The sequence below is a fragment of the Bubalus kerabau genome, chromosome X (genome assembly GCF_029407905.1).
Source record: "Bubalus kerabau isolate K-KA32 ecotype Philippines breed swamp buffalo chromosome X, PCC_UOA_SB_1v2, whole genome shotgun sequence".
Taxonomy (NCBI): Eukaryota; Metazoa; Chordata; class Mammalia; order Artiodactyla; family Bovidae; genus Bubalus; species Bubalus kerabau.
In genome coordinates this window covers 151239835-151263414 of record NC_073647.1, presented here as the reverse complement: position 1 = coordinate 151263414, position 23580 = coordinate 151239835, and the positions used below count along the sequence as shown (strand labels likewise).

General features: G+C 44.3%; 1 protein-coding gene across 2 annotated transcripts; it reads right to left on the bottom strand.

Moving 5' to 3' along the window:
* Positions 1 to 3427: 3427 nt before the first annotated feature.
* RAB9A (RAB9A, member RAS oncogene family) lies at positions 3428 to 23328 on the bottom strand. 2 transcript variants are annotated; one of them, XM_055563745.1, is made up of 4 exons: positions 23137 to 23327; positions 8940 to 9030; positions 8079 to 8109; positions 3428 to 4510 (listed from the first exon to the last, which is right to left on the bottom strand). In XM_055563745.1, exon 4 carries the CDS (start codon positions 4477 to 4479, stop codon positions 3868 to 3870), a length of 612 nt encoding a protein of 203 aa, XP_055419720.1. In that variant the 5' UTR covers positions 4480 to 4510; positions 8079 to 8109; positions 8940 to 9030; positions 23137 to 23327; the 3' UTR covers positions 3428 to 3867. The 2 variants fall into 2 exon arrangements, with proteins under 2 accessions (XP_055419720.1, XP_055419721.1); XM_055563746.1 differs by lacking the exon at positions 8940 to 9030 and having other exon boundaries at positions 23137 to 23328.
* Positions 23329 to 23580: the final 252 nt, after the last annotated feature.

The window sequence follows — 23580 nt, the reverse complement described above, 5'->3', positions numbered from 1 at the left end:
TGTAACTCATTTTACAGAATCCAGATCTCCTCAAACCAGGTGCCAGAGCTTTGGGAGCAGAAAGATACTCAGAAATCCAGGAGTAACTCAGCCATGCTCACTGGAGAGACCCACACATGTACTTATCATATACAGTTTGCTCTACCCTCCCGGAGCATATAATGCAGAGGGGAGGCAGTGCCCCAGTCAGGAGCTGAGCCGCGTGGTGTTTGTTGGTTCCCATCCCTGCTTATCCACAGGACAGCAGTGCCCTGCAAATAGCCTTGTCACCAGGCTCTTGACAGTGAGATGGGAATGAGAACACAGGCCCTACGGCAGCAGATCCCTGTGGCTAAGGATCGGCTTTCATATATGCCTGCCTCTGTCAGAGCGTGAAGGCAGATCCAGTGATGGGCATAGGAGTGGGCAGGATCTCAGAGATGGGCTGTGCTGCAAAAGCCTGCTGAAATAGGACAGCTGAAAGGATGGAACCAGGACTCGTGTAAGGGGAAGATCAGGGACTGATCATTAGGAAAACAAAAGCAATAAATGCAAAAGAGCTTGCAAAAAAGAGTAAGTGATGTCACTGAAAGTTCTGGAACCCAAGATGAATTGGGGGACATCAGTAGCACCCTGGGCATCGGGCCCACCAAGCACACACAAGTCAGTGTTAAGCCTGTCATCTACGCTAGCACTCCCAGTGATCCAAATAAAATGCACAAGCCCGGTTCACTCCTCTTTCACTACCTAGGATGCTTCAGTGGTGCCCACGTTCTCCACATAAGTAGGGACCGTGGGGCTCTCCTCCGCCCTGCTACACCCACATCCATTCCCTCTATGGTCAGGACAGCACTTCCTGGTTGACAGTCCACAGTGGTAATTTCTCAGAATCCACGGACTACACCGAGCCTTCTTCCTACCTACTGCTTCCCTGTCCCACCACCCCAAGCCACTGGCACTGTGAAAGCTTATTATACAAGGTTTCACAGAAACATGAAATGCCAGGTTTTAACATGTGGACCATCTTCGATATTTTAACTTCAGTTGGGGAGTTTTTCCCAAGGGGGAAGAAAGAGACAAAAACAGTTAAGTATTCACTAACAAATATGCACTTTGCCATCTTCCATGCAGCACACTGTAACCGCTACATCAACTGTCAAATGTACATCTGTCCATCCTCCCAAGTTCAGTAGTTTGCCTTTTCCTTAACCTTGCCCTGTCTGAAAGGCTTTATATCCAAAGACAGCACAAAAGCCCCCATCGGACCTGTAACCCTGGGGTCCCTGGTCCAGACAGGGACAGCGTGCCCCACCTCCCTCCTGCCTGCTCCCTTGGGGCTCTGCAGCTGCTTGCACCCTTCCTGCCACTGCAGTCGCCTGCTTTGCTCCTCAACTCTTTTTCCGTTTCTCATCTTTGTGCAACACCAATCCGAGTGCCTTTTACTTTCTTAAAAGAATCAGACTTTCAGCTACCTTTTGCTGCAGCATGAAGAGCTCTTCCATCAGTGAGTTGTTGCTGTGACAGCCGAAGCTCTTAGTCGGGTCTTGTTCCTCCCCTTGTCCCATTTCAGGTACTGGCTTTGCTCAAGGAGCCTCTGTTCACCAGGTCTTTTAAGTTACACTGTGAAGCTAGATTACTCCCCCTTCCATCAGCCTGTCTTTACACACACAAAAATATGGTCCTTGGATAAAAACTTTTTGCTGCCCAGCTCTAGACCTCTGAAATGCCAACTAATCTTTAACTGGAAAAAAGTTACTGAAAAGATGCTTCAAAGTTTGGGGAAATCACTAAGCTATTAGTTAAACCTATACAAGTATCAAAATTACATTTTGTAAATACCTACACACACATTGTATGTAAGGGGCTGAATTGTGTCCCTCCAAAAATTCATATTCAACAAGCCTAACCCCCAGTCCCTCAGAATGTGACTATATTTGGAGACAGGGCCTTTTAAAAGGTAATTCAAGTTAAAATAAACTCCTTATATGTAAAATAAACAAGGTCCTACTGTATAATACAGGGAAATCCAATCTCACTAGTAGTATTCTAAGAGGAGGAAATCTGGACACAGAGAGATGGGGTTGAGGAGGTAGGGAAAGAGTTGTATGCAGAGGAAAGGTCCTCTACAAGCCATGATGAGAGGACTCAGGAAAAACTAAACCTGTCAACACCTTGATTGTGGACTTCTAGCCTCCGGAACTATAAAAGAAAGCCCCATTGTTTAAACCACCCAGTCCACATGTTATGGCAGCCCTGGCAAACACAATATGCTTTCCTCATGTACTAAAAATCTACATGGATATCCAAGAGACTGACACATGGCTGCCTGCACAAGCAGGAAATGGAGACATTGGTTCCTTATGCCTTCTACTTTTCAACCATGTGACTCTATCATCTATTCAAATAATAAACAACAAAAAATGTACTCCTAATATCCGTTGGTGACCAAGGTATAGGAAACGTTAATATCCTGCTGCCAGCTAGCTAGCAGTCAAGAAGGGCTTGACTGTGAGACATCCATGCGGCAAATAAATGAGGTGGGTCTACTATAATGGAAATACATCCAGACAGATTAAGCGAAAAGGGCACATCACCAAACAATGGGCACACTTGGTTTAAAATAACAAAGCAAGTCTCCTAGAGAAAAAAATAAAGGCAATATATAATATACACTAATTTGTTAGTAGTGGATGCCTATTTTTTGAGTGGAGGATTAGTTTGGAGAAGCAGAATTGATTATAAATAATAAAAACTAGAGCTCTCTCTTCATCAACCTGAGAACATAGAGATTTAATCTCCCCAAATTTAAAATGTGAAAATGTTTTGCTTACAGCCAAACTGTCTGCTGTGTTAGGAAGTTAAAGACTTTCAAAATCTTAGCTTACTCTAATGGTATTCTGTCAGTGGTTCCCAAGCTATGGGGCCAGGGAGGGAAGTATCTCAATCTAGCTGTTCCCAAAACATACTCCCCCGCCACAGGCCCACCCCCACAAAAGCATGTCCCTTGATCACCCACTGCTCTACAGGCCTGGGTGCTGTCCTCACTCACATGCAGCCCAGGCATCGGTGTGTCTCTGCAGGGCAGGATCAGCGTGAAGGGCACAGCACTCACAAAAGACCATGATTTGCTTTATCAATAAGTCTGGTCATTGAAGCAGAGTTGACAAAAGATCTCCTTGGGACCAAATCACCACACAGTTCAGTGACACTGGATAAATACATGCCCAAATAAAGAGGTCTTTGTTTACCCTCACACCAAGTACCAGCCAGAAGTAGGATTTCCTCCAAAAATGATAAAAGCTGGCTTCTGTGTTGAAGGGGGTGTGGCTCACGTGTGGCATTCACAAATGACAAGTGATTACTCGATAGATCAATTCTGATACGCAGAGTGAAAAAACGAACATAAAGAGAAAGAAGTAGTAATCAAATCAAATAACCACAGTGCAAATGCATTCAATTTTAATCTTTAATAGCTAACATTATTGCTTTAGGACATGCTTTCCCTGAACCAGGAACAGAATGCTAATTACATAAAAATATACACATAGAAAAAGTAGTTCTCCATATTCCCAGGGAAAAGACAGTAACTTCTAGGATACTTAAGTGTTTTAATTATAAAGTCTTGGTCATTTCACTTATTAGCTCTGTAACATACATATTTAAATTAAACATTATTAGATAGCCGTTACAATGGGTACGTGTCAGGCGCCATTACTGAGTAAATGGATTCTCCCGTGAGGGGATGTGTCGCTTCCCCCACCCACTGACAGGCAGCAGCACGGTTAATGGTTGAGTATGTGATGCGTTGCTGCACACGCGTACCCTCTTCTCCGCCCAGAGCCCATCTGTGCATGTGGGTGAGCTGGTCAGGTCACACTGGCTACCTCTCTAACTTCCACAGCAAGACGAGCTGGGCTTGGGCTTCCGGTGCAGACGGACCGTGTCTGTCTGAATCAAGGGATCCGACCTATCCTCGGTAGCGAGCACTCTTCGAACTGCTTCCTCAAAGGCTGCAGCGACATTCGTGGCATCTTTTGCACTCGTTTCAAAGTAGGGATAGTCGCCGTTGTCCCGGCACCAGGCTTGGGCTTCTTCTGCAGACACTTGCCGCTCGCTGATGTCAACCTTGTTGCCCAGAATCACAAAAGGAAAGCTTTCGGGCTCTTTCACATCTGCGTAATATATGAATTCTTTCTTCCAGTTACTCAAGTTCTGGAAGCTCTGAGAATCATCCACACTAAAGGTAAGCAGGCAACAGTCAGAACCTCTGTAGAACGGCGTCCTCAGGCTTCTGAAGCGCTCTTGACCAGCCGTGTCCCAGATCTGCATGGTGACAAAGTGTCCATCCACCTCCAAATCTTTATTTAAAAACTCCACACCTATTGTATGGAAGAGCTGGGCATCAAACTTATTAGTCACATATCTGTTCATTAGAGAACTCTTCCCAACACCACCATCTCCAAGGAGAATGACTTTGAAAAGCGATGATTTTCCTGCCATTATTAATCTCAAGATCTCTGACTGTGGAACCCTGTAAAACAGAAGAGTACCATTACATTCTGTTAGACCTGTACCTAGTTCCACGTGCCTCTCTGAACATCAGTGCTAAGGGAAAGAAAACGCAGGGAATGCATGACAGCAAGAGATGTCACCTATTGAGCTCTGCACCTCGCGCCAGGCACCATCCGACCGTCACTCCCAACAACCACTGCTGAGGGCTTGTTCTTCCCCTTCCTCCGGTCACCCTTGACTGAGGCTGGCACTCAAAGCTGAGTCTAACCCCCAAACCATCATCTCAGCTCACAACAAGCCCTGCCACCATTTGTTAGGCAGCAGGAGACTGAAGTGGGCACATTTCCAGAGCAACTACAAACCGCCCTCTGGTGGCATGGTGCCCGTGTTCACTGATGGCTTTCCTCTCAGGCCAGGGGGCTTCCAGACAATCCCCTCTGTCTCTCTCCCAACACTATCAGCATAGGAGCTGGCAAGCAGGGAACAGGAGACAGAGTTCACTGATCCGGCTGTGAACAGACCAAAGCCAACCACTTGAGTAAAGGACTCTGTTCTCTTCACTGGGGACACTTAGTTTGCTAACATTAACGTCAGCACCAATGGAATTTTTATCATAATATAGTAACCTACCACATTCTACCCATAAGATTCGTTTGGGCAGCTCCAACACTTTTGAACAAATGCGAGCCTGGGCTGTTTGTTACTTGTATTTCGAGGGGGGATGCAATGAACCTTAAACCAAAATGTGGTATGGTGCCCATGCTTTAAGGGGAAGCCCTGGGGAAGGACTAGACTGCCCCGTGCACCAGCCTGGGGAAGTGAGGAGGGCAAGGGTGGGGTGGCGTGGCATATGAAGATTCAGACACCTATTTACAGCCTGGTGGGAGTGTTGTTCTTATTTAAGGCTTCTATTTTAACTCTTTATTATGGAAAATGTCAAACATACACAATTTTGGAATAATGAGAATAATTAATGATACCGCACAGACCCTAAACCTAGTTTTGCCAATTATCAACTTACAGCAAATCCTGTGTGCTCCATAGTGTCCCATTTTCCCTTCTCCCAAATTATTCTGAATCAAATTATAGCATGTAGTCTGTAAATATTTCAGTATAAAATGGCTTTTAAGATATGAAAATTTGTAAAAGCAGACATTCTTTAGTACCATCTAACAGTACTTTCTGCAACAAAGGAGACACCCTCCATGTGGACTGTCTGATATGACAGCCACTAGCCACATGTGGCTATTGAGCACTGAACTTGTGCTCAAGTTCAACTTGGGAGAAAGGAAATGAATTTTAAATTTTCTATAGTCTTAACTAATTGGAATAGTCACATTTAAAGAGCAAACAGCTGTACTGGATAGCACAGCCCTATAGCAAAAATGGCAATTAACTTTCACATGCAAGTAGATAATGTGAATCCCTCAATGGGAAGGTAGCAAAGGCATGAACAATAATTGTTATATTGACTAGGATGATTCACTGCAGTAGGGACCTCCCTGGAGGTCCAGTGGTTAAGACTCCATGTTTTCACTGCAAGGGGCCCAGGTTCGATCCCTAGTTGGGGATCTAATAAGATTCCACATGCTGAGCCACGTCACCCAAAAGAAAAAATAAATCATTGCAGTAAACAAACATTATCTGGCAATCTCCTGGTATACACAAGCATGACCCAGTATAATGTAATTGAACATTCCCCATAACCAGCAAGAATTCATCTCCTACTACATGCTACCACACTATTCTTACAAACATGTAGCAACTTGCCCCTCGTATTGGCTCTCTGAAATTACTTACTACAGTAATTACTACTATAATCTAAACAATTTAAATTGGTGAGGCAATCAGGGAGCATACTACCTGGAGACTTTCCAACCTCAGCACATGGCTCTGCCCACCACCCAGGCTAAATTACTGTCAGAAAGGAAACTGAAACTATCTCAAACCCCTTCATTTCCTGACACAGTAACAGTGCACTAAATCGGTTCCTTTGTTTAATTCTTTGGAATCTTGCTTACATGACTTCAACCCAGAAAAAAAGAGTAGCAAAACCAAAAATGCACACCAACTATTCTTACATAGGGAAAGTGAAAGTACTAGTCACTCAGTCCTGTTCGACTGTTTGCGACCCCAAGGACCATATCCCGCCAGGCTCTTCTGTCTATGGGATTCTCCAGGCAAGAATACAGAAGTGGGTTGCCATTTCCTCCTCCATGGGATCTTCCCAGCCCAGAGATCAAACCTGCGTCTCCTGCCACTCCTGCATTTCAGGCGGATTCCAAACAGATTCTTTACCACTGAGCTACTGGGGAAGCATCTGCTAATGCCCCCTCCTTAACATTCTTCAGTGGTCTTCCAGACTCTGGTCTAAGTCCAACTTCTAAGGCAAGACACTTGGTCCTGTTCCCCATTCTCAGCATCAGCCATTCAGAAATGCACTGTCAAGTGGAAGTGAAATTCAGATCCACGGGCTCAGCCCACATACTCACCTTTATCCTGGCCCACGCTGCTCCCCCTGCTGGCGACCCCACCCACTACACCTAAGTAACCTGGCCCTCAGAACGCTCTGTCATCCCTAACACTGTAAACTTCCCCCAGCAGCCTCTCATTTGAGGACTGTTCCTTTCCCAGGGTTTTCAAGATACATAAACAGGGACGTTTCATGTTGTGTTGTAAGGGTGTAAAAGACGTGCTCAATTCTAGTCTACCATTTACCCTAGGACTCTAGTTAAGTCTCTAGTTAAGTGTCTAGTTTGCTAGACACAAACTTCCACTGCACAGCATTAACTTGTTGGTATCTTTACATCACATTATAAACCAGACTGTGCAATCTAACAACCTCCACCCAGACGAGAGGTTACATATCTACCGAATTAAGTCTTAGAAATTCCTTGAGATTTGTAATCATAACTTTTATCAGGATACTTCGATAGTTCTTTTCTTCTTGCATAATAATGTGGGATTTGGGATATGCTCGACTCACACACCAGGAAATAGGTACATTTTTTTACATTTCCCATATATAATTTGGGGCCTCCCAGCGGGGAAGTCTGGTGGGCTGCCGTCTCTGGGGTTGCACAGAGTCGGACATGACTGAAGCGACTTAGCAGCAGCAGCAGCAGATATCCTATTTGGGAGTATGTTGGCATTTGCTCAAACAACTAATATAGACATACACAACTCTCTCAGTCTAGCTGCAGCACTGAATATAGACACACATATGATAAAGATAATTATACAAACTATCTTATTTCCCACTGACATCTAACAAAAGTTAGCTTGATGCAATCTATCATTAACATAACATAATTAGCTTATGAACATTAAAATTTTTCCCCTTTTCTTCTCTAAAAACAGAAGAATCCTTTGAAACCTCTTTGGTATAAGCTGAATGAATAAAGGTATCCTGCTATGTTCTTTTCAAGACTTACCTTAAAATGTAATATGAAGCCTTTTATACTTCAGTTTAGGATTGCACAAAGGCAATAATTTTCACCCAAGCTAAAATATGACTTTCCCAATCAGCTAAACACTATAAAGAAATCTAAATAAGAAAAGCATAACACACAGGCCATAAATCTTACCTTAATTGTTCAGTTCAAACATCATCATTATCTGCAAAGAAAAAATGTGAAAGCTCACCTTAGCAATATACATTCAGTCTGTTTTCATAATTTTAAGAGTAAACACAATAATTAAAAAGTAAAAGAAATGTCTGACTTATATTAGTAGCTAGATTCTTAGTTTATAACTGATTCATGTTGAGGTTTGACAGAAAACAACAAAATTCTGTAAACCAATTATCCTTCAATTAAAAAATAAATTTAAAAAAAAGGAAAACTGCACCTGCAAGCTGTCTATGAACTTTCTCAGCCTAAAAGTAGCCCTAGAATCAAATACACTTTGTTTTTTCTAAGAAGTACATGTCCCCATCCACCCTACTTTTCTAAGTATCCCATTCAGACAAATATAAAATCTGGTTAAGATGAAATGTAAAACATTTCATTCGTTGTTCAAATTCTGCCCAAATTTTGAGTGATTTAGAATAATCATATTCCAGAGAATAAAATCAGGGCATCACCAACTCAATGGACATGAGTTTGAGCAATCTCCGGGAGATAGCGAAGGACAGAGAAACCTGGCATGCTGCAGCCCATGGGGTCGCAAAGTCAGCTGAGCAACTGAACAATACCAACAAGGATAAAAGAAGGACCACTCAAGGTACAGGCACTTAATGTGACACAGGAAAATCTGGGCTAAGGCAGCGCAGAATATCCTGAAGCTTCTTTCTGGGCAGCCAGAGCAGAGGGGAAACTTTGTGAGTTAACAAAAGCCACTGGCAGAAAGGAGAACTAGCTCCCTGTGCCAAAGCCCAAGAGCCCGTACCCACGGCCAAGCTCTTGGACACCCTGCAGCTTGGGGACTCTGGCGACAGCAGGACCTACCGGAGGGCTGAGGAAAGATTCACTGAGACACGGACACCAGGGAAAGCGGCTCACCACTGTGCCAGGCTCATGGCCTGAGCGCAGACAGCTTCTGTGGAACAAACACATGAAAAAGCCTTTACTGATAGTTTCATGGAAACCAGACAGGTTTCTTTCATGGCCATTTCTTCAGCCAAATTTCTAGAAGAGTCACAGGCAGAACAAATGAGAGGGCAATGCAGGCCGACATTAGGAAGCCAAAGGAGCCTAGTCCCACACACCAAATTCACTGTGGAGGTTTCCTGGGCCAACTAGGCTGTGCTAAAGCACTAGCCTCTTTCCATCTAAACCAACAGTTTCAAACTCCTCTCCCTCCCTTTTTTAAAAGCAAAGGGCATTTCTGTGGGACTTATATGAAGCAGCCTTCAACTTATAAATTCAATCAATGAAAAACACGAAACCCTTCAAAATCTTGACATTTGGGAGTTAAGGACAAAACCACCACCACCCTCACAATGACTGAGCCCTTCAGGCCACTGACTTTGCATTTCTGCATCCACTCGCCACCAGCTACCCTAGGGATGAGGACTCTGACTCAGAGAGGTCCCTTGCTGGCGGTCACACAGCTAGGAAAGGGGTGCAAGTGTCCACCCCAGAGGCCTCTGACCCTGACAAGTGGCTCTGACCACTGCACAGCTCCGGCTGGAGGAGGAAGGAACTGGGGCAGGGGGGGTATGACTGGAACCAGGACCGGGGTGCAAAGGCACCCACGTGGCCAGGGAGAGCCCAGGGCAGACCACCTGGAGCCAGCAGTGGGGGGCGCCGTGGGGGGGTGGAGCGAGGAACGAGCTGTGCGGCCACGGGACTTTAGGGGCAGGCCACCAAAAGACTTCTGCCAATGCCCTCAGAGTGAGCCTACCCACATCCCTGAGCAGATGCGGAGTCCAGAAAAGCATCTGTCTGCGATCACAAGAGCAGGCTATATGGGGAGGGCAGAAGGGAGGCCAGAGGCAGAGTGGTGGTGGCTCACTTACCATCCCTCTCCAACCACCGACGGTGTCAGCGGGCTCTGGGGTGGCTGGCCTCCTACTAGAGACTGCAGTAAGCTCCTCACCCCAAACCCCTCCTCCCGCTCACCCCTGGCCAGGCGGCTAGATCTCAGCTCCCCGGAAACCCTGCCCCTGCGCTCCTGGCACCCCCGCAGGCACCTCTGCATGCAGAGGCAATACTGAGATCAGCGTGCCTCCCAGGGCAACTTCACGTTTGTAAAGAGGCAAGATCTCGAAAAAGATTCAGTTAAGGGAAATGTCTTATACCACGATAAAAATGCCCAGATTTTTCCCTGAACCGTCCATTTTCTAAACTCTACACCAAAAATACATCCCCATACCATTCTAAAACTACTCGCCCTCAAAAAAAAGCAAGGAGAAAAAAAAAATTGCAAAAATGTTCCCAGTGGAGCAAATGGAAATGACCTAAATGCATAATTGGGGATGCTCTGCAGCCCTTGATTAGACTGGAGACACAGGTCTGTAGAAATGCATTAAGTAATAAATCCAAAGAATGTGTACACCGTGATGACACCATGTAAAAAGTTCATAGGTTAACATGAAAGTCTGCAAGAAAATCTCGAACAATCAACACCAAGTCTTTAAAGTCCTGACTTGATTTCACACTCATACTCCTTTTTCAAATATCAAAAGTATTCTTTTAAAGCAAGAACAATCATTTATTTTGCTCTTGAATCTGCAATTTGGGCAGGGGTTGGCAAACTCAGAAGCATTTTTTAAAACTTCATTTTCACTTAAAGCCTAGCTTGACTGAATGCTGTAATTGAAATAGAAATAATTTTCTTTTAAATTTTCTTCAAATACTGCTATCCACCAGACCTTAAGGACAACTGCTTCCTAAATTTTTCTATAACTCAGATTATATTAAAAATAATTCAACATGAAACCCAAAACACAAGCAACAGAAGAAAAAATAGGTCAAATGAACTTCATCAGAATCTAAAACTTGTGTGTTTCAAAGGGCACTATCAAGAAAGTGAAAAGACAATCCACAGGATGGGAGAAAATACTTGAAAATCATTTACCTGATAAAGGACCAGTATCCAGGAACTCTTAAAATAATAATTTAAAAAGCAATTTAAAAGTGGACAAAAATGGACAATATCATTAGCCAGGAATGAAATGCAAATGAAAACTATAATGAGATACCGCTTCACACCCAAAAGGCAGACAATAACAAGTGTTGCTGAGGATGTGAGAAAACTAGACCTGTCATACACTGCTGGTGGGAAGGCAGAATGGTGCAATGATAATGAAAACAATCTGCGGTTCCCCAAAACAGTAAACACAGAATTACCATCAGTTCAGTTCAGTTCAGCTGTTGTGTCAGACTCTTTGTGACCCCATGGACTGCAGTACTCTCCTACGTATGTACTCAAGAGAAATAAAAACACATCCACACAAAAACTTGTACATGAATAGTGTTAGTGTTAGTCGCTCAGTCGTGCCCGACTCTTTGCGACCCCATGGACTGCAGTCCACCAGGCTCCTCTGTCCATGAGATTTTCCAGGCAAGGATACTGGAGTGGGTTGCCATTTCCTTCTCCAGGGGATCTTCCCAACCCAGGGATTGAACCTGGGTCTCCTGCACTGCAGGCAGATTCTTTACCAACTGAGCTACAAGGGAAGCCATGTACATGAAGAGCATAGTATTAATCATAATAGCCAAATCATGGAAACAGCACAATGTGCATCAACTGATGAATAATAAAAATGTGGCCTTTCCATACAATGGAAGATTAATCAGTCACAGGAAAGAATGAAGTTCTGATACATGCAACTACATGGATGAACCTCAAAAACATGATAATTTAAGGAAGCCACACACAAAAGGCCATACATTATACCATTTACATGAAATGTTCAAAATAGGCAAATCCACAGAGACAGAAAGTAAATTTGTGTTCCAGGGAATGGGGAGTGACTGCTAATGGGTACAGGTTTCTTTGTGTGTGTGTGTGTGGGGAGAAGGTATATGACAAAAATACTCCAGAATTAGTGGTGATGATTGCATTATTTAGTGTCTATACTAAAAACAACTGAACTGTACACATTAAAAAGGTGAGCTTTATTGTATGTGAATTATAACTAATCTAGACATTTTTATTGATACACACACACACACACACACACTCAGCCTGAGAATTAGCAATAAGACCCTAATTTATATGTGCCACAAATGATCTCCTTGTCCCTTCAGCAGTAACCTTTTCAATAAGCCAGTTACACACACAATATATACTCCGTCACAATTACAAGATCATGTGCTGGCAACAATGAAGGTTAACTATGGTGCACACTCATCTGAATGGGAAGTTGGTTAAGTAGGTTACTGGCAGGAAAGAAAATGAACTATGTTTTCAACAGATACCTCAAAACTAAAGATAAAAAGAGAGCATTGAATGCCAGCCCTTTCCTTTTTATAACACTCTTTTCCAACTTTTCAATCGTGCACTTTTATCTTGCACTATCAACTGTTCGGATAGTGTAGAGGAGCCTTTTCTCTGGTCTCTATCTCCATGTTGGCTTCCAAAGCTGATTATAACAATAAACCAAGGGGGAGTCAAATTCAAGCATGGAGGATATATATCTCAAACAGAAATGTTTGTGTGGATTAAAGGTAGACCCTTTTTATTGGTCATGGACCTAACTGCCTCCATCCGTACACATAACAAAACCCATTTCTTTCTTTATTACTTTTATTATATAGGATTTTGAGCACGACATTCAAAGAGCTCTCCAACCTCACATACCTACCTGCTTGTCCCAATTATAACCCTACAGGTCACCACCCCCAAACCTATCAGGCGTTTACTGTCCAGCCTTTGCTCAGGCCCTTATCTTGCACTAGGAGTTCCCTCCCCACATCTTGACAGCTATGAAAATCCTAGTTATCTACAGGCCCACTTTTGCCACGTCCCTCACAACCTAATCTTTCTCTTCATTTTCATAATCATTCCACTTCTATTACAGCTCTCATTCACTTATAGTTTCCTAATTACACTGTCAACTCCCTGGAGGGACACACAACACCTAATGCCACCCGTTCACGGGCCCTTTTTTGGGTCTGCAACATCTAGTACACAGCTTTCCACATGCTGAGGTACCAAATGAATGCTAAATTGAGAACAATGAGTACACTACTTCCTCCTTCATTCTTGCTATTCTATTCTTATTTTTCTCTTTGTACTTTCCGTACTTAGTTTTTTGTTTCTCTATTCAATCAGTTCTTCCCCCATTCTGTTTTTGAGGTCTATTAAAATATGTGGGAGAAGACAAAAAAAAATTGATTCTTACTTGAAACTCAAATGAGAAAACCACTTTAAAATAAGTACTCTGGAATGCAACAGCAAACGCTGAAGACCCACATTCCTGTTAACAAGCTGCCGAAAGGATGCTAGGTTTATAAACGGCTTCCTCAAATTCTCAGGTTTTCAAATCTGAAACCCCTTGACTAACTCTCATTTCCAAAAATTTAAACTGAATTTATCACTCCTGACTTAAATTTAGGAACAGATCTTTTTTTTTCTTCTTTTCAAAATCACATGTTTCTTTTGCACTCACTCATCAATGTCCCAGTTAGAGGCACGCCACTTTATTTCATATCACAGCTTGAGACACTGAGGCTCAAAGAAACTAACCAAGGCCACAAAAGCATGATTAATCCCTCCATCGTTTCTATTTTCACCTAGGCTGTATTTATTTCCTTATCTCTCAATATAGGTGTGTCTCGCTTAAGAGCCACTTAGCTCCACTCTTATTTCCGGTCTTCCTGGGTGTCTTGCTGAACAAGGCATGTCAAGGAAGTCATTAAGTACAATAATGCGCACTATCTCTACAGCAAGAAGTGGAGCATAACAAAATGAATTAAGCAAATAGCACAGGCACAGACCAACTTGGGAGGCACAACTTGCCACATGAAAACACGTTATCTAGGTGACCACTGAGCATTGCCTCAGAGACAGCTAGAGAAGGAAAAAACTGTACAAATCAAACCACGCTATATCACGAAGTCAGAGCAGCTCATCCTACTTAAAGAAGTCGTTCCATGAGTGCTCTTTTATGAATATCAGGCATCTAGTAGAAATATAAACTCTTAGTTTTGCTTAAAACAAGGCACCTTTGTAGTTAGATATACTAACTAATCATTAACAGTGGTGGAGTGAATGGGTAGGGAGAAGAGAGGAGATAAAAACAGATTTGGTTAAGGAACTCAATTTTCTTAAATTATCCTGAAAATAGAGAGCAGTGTGCTCCAACACAACTTTCTGTGATGAAGGAAATGTTCTTATGTCCAATATAGTAGTCACAAACCACATGCAGCTACTGAGCACTTGAAATGTGGCTGGTCCAACTGAGGAAGTGAAGTGTTAATCTCATTTCAATTCGGTTACATTTAAGTTGCTACATGAGTACTGCATTGGAAAGTACAGGCATGGAGTGTGCTTAACTGAGAGTCCATGAAAGAGCTGCAGGGGGAAAATGCACCTTCTAGAATCATAGGTGAGACAAGGGTGAGTGAATGGATGGAACTGTGCTTGAGCCTTCCTCTGGAAAGAGTCAAAAATGTTTCATCAGATTCTTAATGGAGTATGCACCTCAAGAAATGATCAATTAAAGATTTTTTTTAAAAAAAGAAGCGATCAATAAGCGTCTGCAATATTTGTATATTTCGTGTGATTAATTTGTGTAGTTCATAAAACCCTCAAGACTTTTACCTTTACTTGCCATTACTGTTTCGAGGTTCTCTCCCTTACCCATAAGACTTCATTAATATTACACTTGGACCATGAACTGTGACAGTTCAATCAAGAGACTTATTCACAGGAAACTGCTAATCCTGTGAGGAAAACATTTTGTTCTTCGTTTTATTTAATGAAGTCCTCAAAAGGAACAAGCATAAATTTACCTGTAATGAAGACACCTGAAAAAGGCACTTGAAATGCTTGACAGAAAAGAGTGGGGATAGTTTTAAGGCTGCACTTTGGGGGACAAAATTAAAATGCAAAGACATGAATAAAAGTCATAAAATAGGAATACTACACTAGGAAGCAGAGCAGGGTATTTCAGGAAGAAGACTGCGTTGTGAAAGAAATGAATGTGAATGCGCATGTTAGAAAAATATATTAAGAGCAACGAAGCACAAACTGAACATGATCTGCGATGATCCGCTGTAACTTAAGGGAGCCCTGGTTCTGACTCGTCTCTTCAAGTTAGGTAAGAAACCTGCTTGCTATCTTTAATTTGAAGCAAAAAGGGGTGAGGGCTGGAGAAACTTCCATGTAAGCTCAGGGAAGAGTCAGTATAGCAACACTCCCCACAAGGCATGAGGCCACAGCAAGGTAGAACTTCTTGGCTGTTAGAGAAATTAAGTAAGAGGAGTGGAATTTCCCAAGAAAATCTATTTCAAGAGAACAGCTGTATATCCGGCATATAGGACTGAACTAGATTAGAGACTCCCATTCTGCTGGGAAACCGTCACCAGGTCAAAACGAGAAGAAACGTCAGAGTGCTGCAGGGAGCCTTCTAGAAAGTTCATCACACGTCTCCATCGCTGATGCTGTACTTTTCAGTACCCCACCAAGGTACTGAAGCTGACTTGGCTTACAAAAACCTTCCCGAGCCCAGACTTACTCCGTCATCATGACACATTTCGCTCTGTGCCTGATCAACTCTGCACCTGCTCACTGAATGGAGGTTCTCAACCTCTCTATCCCCCCGAGCGTCAGCAGAAGTCACGGGAGACTTCCCAAAGGCCAATCCAAGGGCTTCTCCTCAGTCCTCATCTAAAACCCCTAAAGTGCACGCAGCCCTAAAGCGATCGAAGAAAAAAGTGCCCCCTGAGCCAGGTTCGATGCACGATACTGGATGCTTGGGGCTGGTGCACTGGGACAACCCAGAGGGATGGTGTGGGGAGGGAGGAGGGTTCAGGATGGGGAGCACATGTATACCTGTGGCGGATTCGTTTTGATGTTTGGCAAAACTAATACAGTGTTTGAGGTTTAAAAATAAAATAAAATTAAAAAAAAAAACATGTATAATATAAGAAAAAAAAATTACCTGTCTCTTTATAGAAACACTATATCATTTTTAAAAAGTCAAAAAATAAAGAATATGGAATCATTGTATTCATTACTTTCATTCATATAATTTAATGAAATTTTGTGAGTTTACAAGTATATACCTCTAAAAGGGATTTCTGGATAAAAGGATACAGGATACATGCATTTAAAATTTTATCAACATGTCAAATTGTCCTGAAGACAGATTTTACCTATTTACATTCTTAATTGACATTAAATAAGAATGCCTTTTTCTCCACACCCTGACTGATAAGGTATATTACTAATATGTTTTTTCCAGTATGATAGGCTAATAAAATTTTTTATTGAGTATCTTTTCAAAAAAAAAAAAAAGAAAACATACATGATGACAGGGTCTAGTGAGGCAAATTGTGATCGAATTGAATCTGTATTTTCCTCTACTAGTCAAGGTTTTTGAATTGTGAGTAAATTAAATTTATGTTGGAGTTGTTCCTTGCTAAGAGGTAGTAACTGTAAGAGCATACCGATTCCTTCAGTAGTGAGTGTATCTTATAGTGCATCTTTATTTATATCTAGGACATTTTTGTGGCTGTATTTGACTGATATGTGCTTCTTCTGATTCTTGCTAATTTCAAAGAATATTGAATAAATGTTACCAAGTCGGAAAAAAAAAAAAAAAGTGCCCCCTGAGGACTTCCCCGTGTACGCTTCTACAAACACACCTCATGGTTGACCAGTGTCTTCACCAGAGGCCCACCCAGTGGACAGTGAATTCTAAGATGGAGCAATTTGTCTGAATGTATTACCTGGCATCAAAGCTCAAAGGAGTACCCTTCTGAGGGCATTTGTTTTAAAACAAGTAAGATAATGGAGGCCCAAATGGGAAAGGGTCTTGCAAATACCACACCTCTAACTAGAGGCATCAGTGGGACCTTCAAGTCTTAGCCAGGACTCAGTCACCAGTACTGTCTGTTAGGTCTAATGGCCTGGCAATGACCTTGAAAATGCTTCCTACTTCACTGTCCATAAAGCTACCCTGCCTTCTCTGCCCCTCACCCCATTAGCTTTCTGCAACCCAAATGGCTCCCTTTTCTAAGAGGCTCTTAGAGCATATATATCACCAGGTTGATGCCCTTGTTGTTGTTCAGTCACTAAGTCATGTCAGACTCTGTGACCCAAGGACTGCAGCCTGCCAGGCTTCCCTGTCCTTCCCTCTCTCTCAGAGTTTGCTCACTCATGTCTGTTGTGTCAATGATGCCTTTACCTCTTCCCAAACCATATCTTCCTGGGATATAAAAACCTAGTGATTCCTAAAGTCCACCTCCACCCTTCTGCCCCTTGGGCGCCAGGTAAGAATTCCAACCCCTTTTATAATACAGTCATCTGATGTATTCAGATGGCAATTCAAATTCAACAGATCTAAAAACCAAGCTAATTATTTTCCCCATTTTCAAAATCTCTTTCTTCTGTCTTACCCACTTCACCCACACAAGAAACGTGTCCAGTTCACTCCCTACTTACTGCCACCGTCTTGTTTGCTCAAATAACAAATGCTATGACTACAATAACATCAGCCGCCACTGTTCCCTGAGCATCTACTAGGTACCTGGCACAGAGCGCCTTGAAGTCACCTGCAACGCAGACGCTACCACCCATGCTTTATGGATCAATAAACCAAGTTCATAAAGATTGAATAACTTCCCCCTGGTACAACTGAACAGGGCAGGTCAGACACGTGTGACCTTGACTCCCATCAAAAGAAAAGAAAAGTCAAAAAAATATACAAAGCCAAAAAGGACAACAAGAGAACAACTGTAGTGAGAGACAGCAACAAAACCAGGAAGATGGAAAGTAAAGGGACAAACTGAAGAGCCAGGAAACCTACCTGGGGAGAAACAGCTGTCAAGGAGAAATCGGCCCCGAGGGCATGGGGCGCATCTCAGCAAAGACACAGACAGGCTGGCTGGGTAGAAAGCACAAGGGGAGACCCCATGACACCCCCTCGGCACCCAGGGGCCCCCTCCCTACCAGCAGACCTACTTCCTAATAAACTGTTCGCAGCAGGAGTTGGGGCTGGAACTCTCCAGATGATGAGGGAGGGGACAGCAAGTGACAGTGCGTGCAGGGAAATGGGCAGGGCAGGTTATATGACATTTCAGAGGGTGTCACAGAGGTGCTGGCAGTCCGCAGGATGCTTCACAACCGGCGCTCAAAAGGGAGTTCATGAGTTCACGGTAGACCACACCACATTCCTTTCTATGACATCTTATCTTTGGGAGGCGGGCTTCCCTGGGGCTAGTATGATAAAAATCAGGTGCTGCACAAATATTAATGCGGAACAGGGTAAGAGGGTAGCAGCTGTTTGTTCCCAAACATTCTGAAATGTTACTGAAGAGTACTGGAACTCATTCTAGAAATGCTTTGTATTTACCAACACGTGGCCTTCCAGCAGCTCTTCTGTTCTGACTTCCAATGAAACCACAGATGTATGTTCAGGTGCGTCCACCTAGTCACTGCTCTGATTACATACCCCAGCGCAAGACTGAGCCCACGAGAGTGGTCACCTAGCCGCATGCCGCACTCCAGGGAGTTCTGATATTTGCGAACCTGTTAAAGCAGTCAAACCCTCCATTATCTGTGATATGCTTCTACAGAGCAAGTGCCAGGAAGAGAAATCTGTAAGGCGCTTTTTCAGACTTCTCCAACACTGACAAATACAGCCCCTCTCACAAAAGCGAACCTTCTGGAGACGACCTTAGCCTCTGTTCCCCCAAAACCTAACCCAGTTCACAAGAACCTGGGATGAAAATGGTTCAGCCCACACAGACCCAGCAGTCAGTTCACTGGCTGCCATGCTCTGCTCTCCTTCACTCCTGGATAATGAATGTGGCCACAGGATGAATGTAGCAAGCTGTTCCATACTGTTTCTCCATCCCCCTCTAACAATAGCAGACATTGGGAAGGCATCAGGCCGTGGACACAAGTGGGGCCTGTGTTCTGAGTCCCTGCACTGCAACGAGCAGGTTGAGGGCAGCCAGTTTGGTGAACCTCCATGGCCTGCCTTGCTCCATTCTGTATTTCTTCCCAGACACAGGGCTGGCTCTCCCCAGCCCAGGCTGATCTAGCTGTGACCTCACCTACATTCGCTTACCGCTCGTAATCCTCTCTATGTTTGTGATAAGCACCAGCATGCCCTACTCTGCACCCGGCATGGTAAAAAATTAACAGAAGGTAATGGAAGAACCCAGGATGTGCAAACACCCGGAGCTCACCTTCACAACACGTGCAATGCCAAGAGTCACGCTGGGGAAGTTCTCTCCAGAGCAGAGGCACCCCCAGCCTCCCTGGCAAGCTCCAACCTCCCCTTCCCAACCCAGGGCAGCCAGGCCCCCCTCACCTGCACACCTGGCTCCCCCAGCTGTCCTCCCGAGGGAACCTTGACTTTTCATCTGCATCACAGCTCTCCAAACGCCTTGAGGCCTTTTGTGAGTTTACCACCCCCCTCAAAAAAAAAATTCTTAATACATGTTCTGTTGATGATCTACTTAGTCACAGGCTCTATTTTCTTTTCCTTGGTTTTGATTAACAAATTTATTACCAAGCTACCTTTCAAGTGAGACCTGTTTCTCACACACACAGACACACACACACTTTTCCATTTGGCTTATTTCCTTCTGTTGCTTCACCAGCGTGCCTGAGGCAGAACTCCAGGCAGCCCTCCTTTTACTGCGCTTCACAGTTATTAGGGGCTTTTTACAAACTGAAGGTTTCCGGCAAACTCTGCATGAAGCAAGTTTATGAGCGCCATTTTCCAACAGTATTTGCTCACTGCTTTCTCTGCATCACGTTTTCATAATTCTTGCGTTATTTTAAACTTGTTCATTATTATATTTGTTTCCGTGATCTGTGATCAGTGATATCAGCAGTGCAAAAAGATTACAACTCACTGAAGGCTCAGACGATGGCCAACAATTTTCAGCCACGAAGTATTTTTTAATTAAAGTGTGTATGTTGGTTTTTTTAGGCGTAACACACAGGTATGGTATAAACGTCTTGTAACTTTCATAAGCAGTGAAAAACCAAAACCTTTGGTCTGAAACCAAATCCAAAATATCTCCGAGGTATATCTGTACTTGGAAGCCAATAATTTGATGTCTTTACTTGGTGTCATAGATCCACACAGGCATTACAAAGTACAACCAGCTCAATGTTACAAAGAAAGAAATGTGGTGACCTAACTTGGCCAGAGCAGCAAACCAAGTGCACATGGAGCAAGACTCCCCAGAGCAGGGGGTGTTCCTCCTGCACCATTCTCTTGATACTCCCCAGGATAAAACCCCTGCAGTAGTAACAGAGCACACATCCCTTTGGTAGACTGCACTTGATAGCAATCATTTTTAGGTGTATAATTCAGCATCCCCTCTGCCCCACAGCAGACAACTCCTGATACAAGGCAGAGAAATCTATTCATTGGCAATGAACACACTCAGTGTCCATCAGCACAAGGCAAAAAGCAAAGCTCCTCACAAAAGATGCCATGTTGACCGAATGAATAACACTCTCACAGCAATTCCTAAATAGAACCAATCTTTTTTTTTTTTTTTCTGGCCACGCTGCAGAGCTTTCAGGATCTCAGTTTCCCCAACCAGCAACTGAACCCAGGCCACGGCAGTGAAGGCCCCAAGTCCTAATATGCCACCAGGGAACTTTCAGGGCCAAGCCTTTAGGACTCCTCTCACTCACAAAGTTCACCTAGGAGTTACATCTGCCACCAGAATGAAGCAGTACATGGACTGAAGGGGCTAGTTTTAGGCATGATGAAAACATGCTGGAAAAAGTCAGGAAAGAATGCAAAAATCAATTAAAAATTTTTATTGCTTATTTCTTGAATTCATTGATAAAATCCATGCAGAATTATTGTCCACTGAGGCTAATTTAAGGAAGAATTTTATGCTCAACAAGAATGGCTTCTCGATTTGTTTCTTGTAAATATTCACAAGTGTTCAACTTACAAATGACTGTGATCAGACTGTATGCTTCAGGGAGGGGGGGACTCCCCACTGCCCTTGATATCACTAGCACCTTTTTATCAGCAACCGAAGAGCTACTCAGAAAATGTTTGCTGACAATTCGAATAATACCGAAACCAAATTTCTTAAGTCAGCTTCAAAGGCCCCGAATGCCCCTCGAGTTCTTTCCAACACTTTTGCCAACGAAATAGAAAGGGGGAGCAGGGGGAGATTTCTGTTATCAGACAATTTTTGGTCACTCTTATTCTATCAAATGAATGAATATGTCTCTTAGTCAAGGGAAATCTCTTCAAGTCCCCAAGTCCAGGAAGTTTCCTAAACAGGAACCAACAGCACATTTGAAGGACTTAGAGAAGCACTGACCGTGAGCTCTGGAGTTACATGGACTGACGTCAAGCGGGATTTCTCAACCCCAGCACAAGCAACATTCTGAGCTGGGCAACTCTCTGTGAGGAGCTGTCCTGTGCATTGTAGGATGTTGAGCAGCACCCCTGGTCTATACTCAATAGATGCCTGCAGCACTCTCTCACATGTGTGAACCAAAAAGGCTGCAGAGGTTGTCAAATGCCACCCCTCACTAGCACTCTAAATTCACAGGGGCCTACTCGGAATCCTGGCTCTTATCTTCAGTCCTCCAGAGAACCACAGTCTAGATGGAAAAAGTGGCAGAGGAAGAAAAAATGGAAAGAGGAGAGCTTGGACAAGAGCAAACGGCACTGAAGTATTTCCTTAGTCTCCAAGAACTCGGCCAGGAGTCAAGGCCAACAGCGTTCTCCTTAGTTTTCCTCGGTCTACTCTAACCTTACAAATGACAAACCAAAAATCTCTCCAACTCACAAAACTCTCCAAAGTAAATAAGTCAACAAGCCAGAAGCTTTTTAGTATAAACTAGAGGAATTTACTATTAATACAATATCCACACAAAAAAAACCGAAGACACCAGACGGCCACACCAGATGCAGAGTTTGAGACAAGTAGTGAAGGTAACTTCAACCCAAGGTTCTAAAAGAGAAACGAAAAACAGTCTCCTTAAAGGTCCGTGGCAGAAGAGTACTGAGCTTCCTTCATGTCTTGAGTTTTGTTCCACAGAAAAGTTTCTGAGAGTACAGGCAATTTAGGGATTTTCCACTACAATTATGATGGCAGAGAAAGACAAGCACGAAAAATAATTTTTCATTAATTTTTTAAAAAGCAACCAAAATCTATTTTTATCAGGCCACCGAAATCCTACATAAAGAGCGTGTTCACGTGACGATTTGGAAACTACCCGAAGTCATTCCTCAAAAGAACTCTGGTCACGGGATGTATCATCACTTGAAAAAAAAAAAAAAAAAACACAACCCCAAACCCAACTGATACTCTTCGACTTAATTAAATCGGCACTTAAAATTTTCATCTTGTCTCTCTAACAAACGAAGTTGGAAGAACAAGAAGAACACCATTCGGAAACCTTGGCCAGAGTCTGCATCCGATAACGGCCCAAACCGCCTCCAGCCCCTAGGATTAGTTTTATATTTCCCCCCTCGTCTCCGGAGTGGTACTAACACCTCAGCAAACGTTCACCTGGGAAGCAGGTCAGAAGTCGCCAATATCAAATCGAGCGCGCCTCTGCTTTCTGTGAGTCACGTCAGAGTGGGTTGCTTTGGGGTGCCTGGGTGGATTTCTCCGTGTATGCGTGTTTCCCTGCGGGTAGCATATGCCCTCTCTCCCCCCTAGGGGTTTGTGTGGCTGTGTCCCTCTCCCTGATGCCAGCTGCTAATGGATCTCTTTCCCCGTGTGCGTCTCCAGGACTTTTAGGTGTATGTCTTGGGGCGTGTATCTCTCTCCCCGGGTGTGTAGGTGTGGGACCCCGTCTTTCCACCTGCGTCAGACACAGTAGGAGGCAAGGGGCTACAAGTCGTCCCTTCTCCCGGGGGGTGCGGAAAAATGACCCGCACTGGCCGCGCGCGCCCCCCGCCCCAGTGCCCGAAACCCAGGCCGCACTCGCCGTCGGCGGGCTCCGCTCAGACCCTGACGCCCGCGCAGCTGGCCCCAACCCCCGCCCAGCCCCGAGGGGAATCGGCGCCCCGCTCACCTCACGGCCACACGGAATAAGTTCGGCAGCTTCGGGCCGGTCCGTCCGGGGGCAGGGGAAAAAAGTGAAGAGGGTCGAGGAGCCAGCAGGCAGGAGACGTCGGCGGCACGGCGCGGGTCAGTCTGCGGTTGCCCCCGTCCTGCACGGAGGGAACAACATGGCGACGGGCCGGGGCGGGGCCCGGGAAAAGCGGGCGGGACCTAGTCGGCGGGGCGGGGCCCGGGGTGGCGGGAGCCCTGGGAAGGTGGGGCGGGGCCTGGTCGGCAGGAGCCCTGGGAAGTCGGGGCGGGGCCTGATTGGGGGGCCCGGGGCGCGGGGCCTCGAGGTCGCCTCCGCCCTGCCCTCACCCACTCCTTGCCGATCCCCTCTAGCTGAATCACGGGTTTTCTTCGGGTGCGCTATTTCTTTAGTCCTCCGGTTGCGTTCCCGGGAAAAGACAGCAAG

Coding starts and splice junctions, on each gene's coding strand:
- RAB9A (XM_055563746.1), bottom strand. CDS start 4,479: ATGGCAGGAAAATCATCGCTTTTCAAAGTCATTCTCCTTGGAGATGGT.